General features: G+C 58.0%; 1 protein-coding gene across 1 annotated transcript; it reads right to left on the bottom strand.

Annotated features, from left to right (window-relative positions):
* Positions 1–371: 371 nt before the first annotated feature.
* Positions 372–5,942, bottom strand: LOC103904393 (zinc-binding protein A33-like). The gene is made up of 8 exons (XM_009285856.1): positions 5,670–5,942; positions 4,958–5,053; positions 3,008–3,241; positions 2,592–2,611; positions 1,706–1,821; positions 1,329–1,587; positions 1,260–1,282; positions 372–1,225 (listed from the first exon to the last, which is right to left on the bottom strand). The coding sequence occupies exons 1-8, from the start codon at positions 5,940–5,942 to the stop codon at positions 954–956; spliced, it is 1,293 nt and encodes a 430-aa protein (XP_009284131.1). The 3' UTR covers positions 372–953.
* Between the last annotated feature and the right edge of the window lie 583 nt (positions 5,943–6,525).

Raw genomic sequence — 6,525 nt, 5'->3', positions numbered from 1 at the left:
TGGGCTCAGACAAACCTCCCCACCCCACAGGGCTGCCAAACCTGCACTTTGTATCTAACCTCCCCACCCCACAGGGCTGCCAAACCCACACCTTGTACCCGAGCAGCCCGACACAAGGAGGAGGCGAAGCAAAAGGCCACGAGCCACTGCAAGATGTGCAGGGAGTGCTCCAAGGGAAGGGCTGAATGAGAGCGGCGGCTCTTTCGTGCCTCCTGTGCGGCAGGCAGAGGGAAGGAGCCTGGGCTGGCGCAGGGGCCAGCGGGCTGCTGTGTGCCCCCAGGCTGTGCTACGCCCCAGTGCAGTAGATCCCCCTCCCCAGCATGCAAGCCATGAACAAGTCCAGCAGGCAGCGGTCTTTCTAATGAGCTTTAATGGTGACTGAGTTGAGGACAGGCAGCGCCGCAATCCCTGGGCTGCGGTGGGTCCCACGCTGTGCACCGAGCTCCCTCTGCCGCCAGCCGGGAGCCCTTCCCCATGACGCTCTTCGAGCGGAGGAAGCCCACTGCTGGGATGCAGAGTTGGGTCAAGATGCACCTGATGGTGCTCTGGGACCGCTGCCCTCCTCCACAGGGTTTATGGGTGGGAGCATGGAGGGACAGGAGGTACAAGCAGCCTGCGACCACCTCCACTGCAGCCCTGTGGCTGCGGTTACTGAACAATGCAACGCTCAGGCATGGAAGGTTGTTCTTCAAAGGGTGCCAGGCACCTCCGGGGATACAGTGGGGCAGCTGCAGACTACAGCACAGAGAAGGGAGGGCAGGAGGGAGCTGGGAAGAGATGCATGCCCCTCCTCCCTCCCAAAATGGAAACCAAAACAGCCCCTCCAACACCCACCAGGTCCATGTGTGCAAGATCAGCCTCCAGCATGGCCCCAGGCAGCCCACTGGTAGCACTGTGGGGAGAGACAAGGAGCCAGGATGGCGTCCCCAAAGCACCTTGCTCCCCACTGTCCCTCACAGGGCCAGGTGGCAGAGGCGCATGGGCTCCATGTTGTCCCTCCCGTCACTGAAGCAGGTGCTGAAGAAGGGGCAGTATCTCTCCGCAGAGACCTGGTGGAAGGTGAAGAGGTGGGACATGTCCCCGGCATCGAAGAAGGTGACAGTGCCCTCCTGGCAGTCCAGGAAGACCCCCACTTTCCGGGGGGGCCGGCGGGGAGTCAGGCGCACCCAGGGGGTGGCGGTGGCCCAGTACTCCACCCTGTTGCGCAGGCGAAGTGTCCAGGTACCTGTTCCTGTTGCGCAGGCGAAGTGTCCAGTAGCCATTCTCCGGGTTGACCTTTGACCTTCGCCGCCCGGTCCACAGCCTCGGCGGCCACCCCCAGGTCCCACTGCTGCCCACTCGCCGCCCGGTCCACAGCCTCGGCGGCCACCCCCAGGTCCCACTTGGTTTTGCTGCCCACCCAGACCTCCCAGTAGTGCCGGCCGCTGTCGAAGGTCTGTGAGCCCAGGACATTGACGCACTGACAGAAGCGCCGGGGGCTTCTGGGGACGGGCTGGGCTCGATTCCTCTCTGTCACTGCTGTCAGGTCTCTGGAGAAGACCAGGTTGGGGTGGGCTGATTCGGGGTCGAAGGTGAGCGGGGCAGGAGCTGCAGAGATATAGAGCACAGCGTTTTACCGGTTGCATGTTCCCTCTGCAGAGCATCCCCGGTTCCCCCATCAAACTCCACTGCCTGGCACATCCATCCGTCGCACCAATCCGCTCACCGGGGCAGATGGACCGCAGCATCTGTCTCCAGAAGATGTACTGCAAGGGGCCGCTGCGGCTGTCCCTGTAGTGCTCCAGGTTGAAGGCAGGCTGGGTCTCAACGCGCACCGAGGGCCTGGGGCAGAGAGAGCGGCAGTCAACTCCTCTGCTGTGCTGCTAGCGAGGCACGTGGGAAGAGCGTGGTCAGGACTGCAGCATGCTACTGTGTGCGATGGATTTGGTAAAGACAGGACACAAACCTCCCTGGCAGCTGCTTGCTCCCCCTGATGCGGTGCTACCCCCAGCGCAGCAAGTGGCTCGGTGCAGAGGTGTTGCGGACCGAGACAGATCCAGCAGCACCGCTCGTGGAGCGGTGACTCATGGCAGACCAGCACCCAGCACACCCAAGCAGGACTCCTGCATGGGTGAACAGGCTAGGCCTGCGGAGCCGGGCTGCAGCCCCCAGGGAGGGAGGGGACAGGGACATGCTCCCCTATGGCAGTTCTGGCCCTCAGCTACTTGCAGCCTCAGATAAACCTGCACCTTGGGGTCAGTTTTGCAGCCCTGTGAGTTGTCAGAAGCTAAGAAAGGGCAGGGAGAAGGCAAAGCACCCAAAGTCTGTGGCACCAGCTTGCTCTCGCTTGCAGCATGCATGGCTCTTGCACCCATTCCAAGCCAGCACGTCTCCTCCACCTGCTCTTCCAGCCCAGCTGTCTCGACACGCATGCTCCCTGGGGAGAGCATACAACGTGCTGGGGACCAGTTCACACCTAGCACAGCACCAGCAGCTCACTGAGCAATTTGTGATGCTTTTAAAACTTAAGATCCCTCCCCCGTGTGGTCCCAGCCAGGGACAGAGATAAGCTCCTGAAAAGGGAATCAGCTTCTTTCATGCCAGACACGTACCTGATATCCAGGCTCTCCACCTGCAGTGAGGAGCAGAGAGAATTAGCAGTCACTGTCTGTAATTCATGCAGCTGCACAAATAAGCTCCCTGTCCTGCCTCCTGCTGTCACGCAGCAGAGAGAGAGGAAACCAACCTGTCAGGACCCCCCACCCTGGGGGAAACTGCCTGGGCACTGTGGCCAAAGCAATTTCACAGGGGTGACAGAGAAGGAGGAAGGCTGTGAGACCCACCACATCGGAGAGATCACCATATCCCTTGTGGCTAAAGCCTCCAGACTCCAAGGGATTGGATAGATAACCCGGAGGGATGGCAGTGAGAATGACTTCCAGGTACAGCCTAGTGATGTCTCCCCATCCCAAAATCAGATCCTGAAACACCCCTCAGCCTCCTGCCAGGGTCAGCCAAGCACGCTCACCTCCAGCAACGACACCTCTTCCATCTTGCTCAGGATCTGCTCTATGCGCTCTATGTCCCTCTGCAGCACCGACATCCCCTCCTCCAGCCGGTGGACGTCCCCGTGCAGCCGTGCCAGCGACTGCTCTTCCTTTTCGCCCAGCTCTGCCAGCACAGCTCTCTCTTCTTCCTCTAGGATCTGATGAAGGCGGGCAAACTCTGCACGGATCTTGAAGTTCAGCTCCCCAGACACCTTCTGAGCAGAGGGAAAAGGCAGAAAATGAGTCTGGCAGCTAAAACACACAAGTAGGTACATGGTATGGCTGGGCCTGTTAATCTGCTTACAGAGTCCTGGAAATCAGAGTCTCAGACGTACGCATGACTTTTTGGATGGAGAATGGGACACAAGGACAACTTCCAAGGCTGCAGAGCCAAAGGGGAAAAAAACCCCCCAAGCTCTACCAATGGCTTGGTCACCTTAACTAGAAATTCTTGCACACAGCCACAGTGGGAGCCCACAGCCCTCTCCCACGCCACCAGGAATTTGCCTGTGTGCAAGACTGGGGCTCTTTTGCTTTTCTGGAGCTGCAGACTCAGCTGTTCAGGTTAGTTAGGGTTTATTTCACATCATGCCCCATCACTGGGCAGAGCTGCCTGACACTGGTAACTCGCTCTTTTCTCTGATGCCTCCGTCTCTCAGGGCTCCTGTTTGCATGGGAGAGACGGGGGAGCTGCACAGACTAATCTCTGTAGTTAAGGCTGATAAAATCCCATTCAGCTCTTTTCAGAGGTCACTTTTTTCCAGTTGTTTAGTCGGCCAGCCAACGTTGTGGTGCTCTCACTGCCTTCCTGCCTGTTTACAAGAGACAGCCAATGACTTTTTCTTTTCCCGGTCTTTAAGCTTTTAATCTCCAAGTGCAACCTTAGCCCTCATTATTTTCTTGAGGAACGCTTCCTGAAACGCACATCCCTTTCTACCAGCAGGAAACCCATCTCCCCCAGAGTACATCTGAAGCTTCACCAGCCGGCACGGCACCCCAGCCTCCCTTGGCTCTAGCAGGTGCTTGTGCTGACACACCAGAACCGCAGAGGACATGCATGTTCAGATCAGCAATTTGCTCCTTTACTCTTGAAGCACGTCTAAGTCAGCTCTTGCACTGCAACGGGACATCAGCCGCATGCGTGTACTTGCTAACACTTTTTCATTAACCTCAAAGGTCTATTCCAAAGCTGGCAGTGGGATAGAGGTATGAAACACAGCGCAGGCAGGGGGGGATCAGAGACTCCGGTCAGAAGGCAGGCTCCCATCAGTTTTATCTCACCCCTGAACTACTTGTGTTTTCCTTAAACCCTCCTTCCTTGGCTTTTAATACTTTTACGTCACTCAAGAAGGAAGCGCAGTCAGCCTGTGGCTGTTCTTGCTTCATTGATCAGTGACAAGGAGGCAGCTTGGCGCCTCTCAAGCCTGGAGAGAGCACTCAGGCTCCTCACATCATCTCAGAGCTTCGCAGTGAATCCAAATGTGGCCCTTGTGACAAGGCCACTGCTCTCCGCAGCACCAACATTGCTGCTGACTCAGCTCCTTCAGATTTGCTGCCACCCCTTCAGACACACTAGAGGATTTTAGAGCTTCCAAGAATTAACCCTCTCCCAAAGTGGCAGCACTGCAGGGTCAGAACAGGCTGCTCAGCCAACAGCTCTCACCACTCACCCTGTCTCGGCTCTGCTGCACCAACGCACCCTGTAAACGCTGCATTAACAAGTGCTTAATGCCTCTTCCCAAAGCCTCCACTGAATATTCAGTAATGATGGCCTTTGGCCTACATGCAGGGGAGTTTGTTCAGATCCCTACCTAGTTATTCATCTAGATTTTTACAGGAAGCTGAGCTAAATCTCAGCTGAAGTGATATACAGATCCTCTGTGAACATTAACCCAGAGTCTGTACAAAAAGCAGCTATCACAGGGCATTACTGTCAGGCCACAGATATCCTCCTGCGTCGCACGCTTCTTCCGCAAGAAGTTCTCCACCTCCTTCTGACGGGCTTGCAAAGCATCTTCCAGGTGCTTCTGCAGGAATGAGGAAAAGAAGGTGAGGAGACCATTTCACTACTGTGCTGTGATTCAGGAGCAATCCTAATTCCTGAGGCCAGCTTTAGAGGGAGGCTGCAACAGGATTTCTTATAAAGGCAGTAAGGAGAAGAAAGCACCTGATGCACAGGCTTGAGAACTACATATGTGTGCACAGAATGAAACAAATTTAAGACTGGGAGCTCCAGCCTGGGATATCTGTTTGCAGAAGGTTTAAAACCTGTGTGCTGTGAACTGACTTGTGCAGGGACTGGCCCCTCAAGCAACGTGCCCGGCACAAGCAGCCCTAACCCCCGGCTGCGTGGTTCCTACGTGAGAAACAACCAGGCTGCGATGGAAGTCGGGCACAGCAGCGAGGGAAACAAATGCAAGAAAAGAAAGTGTCCAAAAGACAGACAGCTGGAGGGAAATAGGGAGAGGGAATGAATCAGGAAGAGACACAGATGTCATTGCACTTGGGCCAGGTGAGGCACACACAGGGCTCCCCAGTAGGGGAACCGATTGCAGGAGGAGGGGGTGGTGGGTTCTTGCTGCCCACACAGTGCTCACGTGGTGCCCGTCCCCTTCTCCCCCCCACCGAGCACAAGCCACTCACCTGCATCTTGTGCCGGTGCTCCGCGGAACCGCAGCGCCGCACCTTCTCCACCAGCCCCGACAGCAGGTAGTGGGTGCGGAAAGCCCGGCTGGGGAACTCGCGGCGGCACTGGGGGCAGGAGGGGACGCGGGCACAGCTCTCCCAGTAGCCCTGAATGCAGGCCTTGCAGAAGTGGTGCATGCAGTCCAGCATGACGGGCTCGCTGAAGAGCTCGCAGCAGATGGCACACGTCAGCTCCTCCCGCAGGCTCCGGTCCTGGCTCCCGCTGGCCATCCCTGCTGGCACACAGGTCCCACCCTGAGTTTCCTGTCACCACCATCCCAAAATCCTCTTCCTCCTTCTCTCTGAGCTAGAGTGGACATGGCCAGCCTCGTGCTGGGCTCCGCTGGGTGCTCTGGGGCAGGGCTTGGTTACCAGAGCTTGGGCGGGAGGCACAGCACCTGCCCATGTGCCGCACTGGATGCATCCAGCCCTGGAAAGCCCCGAGGGTGGGAATTACAGGGAAGTCCTGGCAAAGGGTCAGTCCCTTTGCAGAATAACAACTTTCTGTTTCCTCGTTACTTCAGCAAAACTACTCACAGGGTCTAACAGGGACCGGCCGTGTGCCCCTGACAGGGGGCACACCCCAAGGGAAGGGGTCACCTGGCTCGGGGACAGCGAGCAGCCGCCCTACAGCCTGGGGAGCCTTGGGGTAAGCCCCAGAGCCCGGCAGCCTGGCGGTGCCGTGTGCTGCAGCCCCCCGGCTGCAAGGAGGCCCAGCCCCGGGCTGGCGAGAGCCCGCTGTACCCCCCCGGGGCCCGATCCCTGGAGCGCGCACCCCGGCCTGCACCCCCCCCGCTCCCCCGGACGCAGCCCC

The sequence above is a fragment of the Aptenodytes forsteri genome, unplaced genomic scaffold (assembly GCF_000699145.1).
Source record: "Aptenodytes forsteri isolate BGI_AS27 unplaced genomic scaffold, ASM69914v1 Scaffold54, whole genome shotgun sequence".
NCBI lineage: Eukaryota > Metazoa > Chordata > Aves > Sphenisciformes > Spheniscidae > Aptenodytes > Aptenodytes forsteri.
Note: the sequence above shows the minus strand (reverse complement) of the source record. Positions and strands in the feature narration are given on the sequence as shown.

Coding starts and splice junctions, on each gene's coding strand:
- LOC103904393 (XM_009285856.1), bottom strand. CDS start 5,942: ATGGCCAGCGGGAGCCAGGACCGGAGCCTGCGGGAGGAGCTGACGTGT. Junction 1,588..1,705: donor GCTGCGGTCCATCTGCCCCG/GTGAGCGGATTG, acceptor ATATCTCTGCAG/CTCCTGCCCCGCTCACCTTC. Junction 1,226..1,259: donor AAAGGTCAACCCGGAGAATG/GCTACTGGACAC, acceptor CAACAGGAACAG/GTACCTGGACACTTCGCCTG.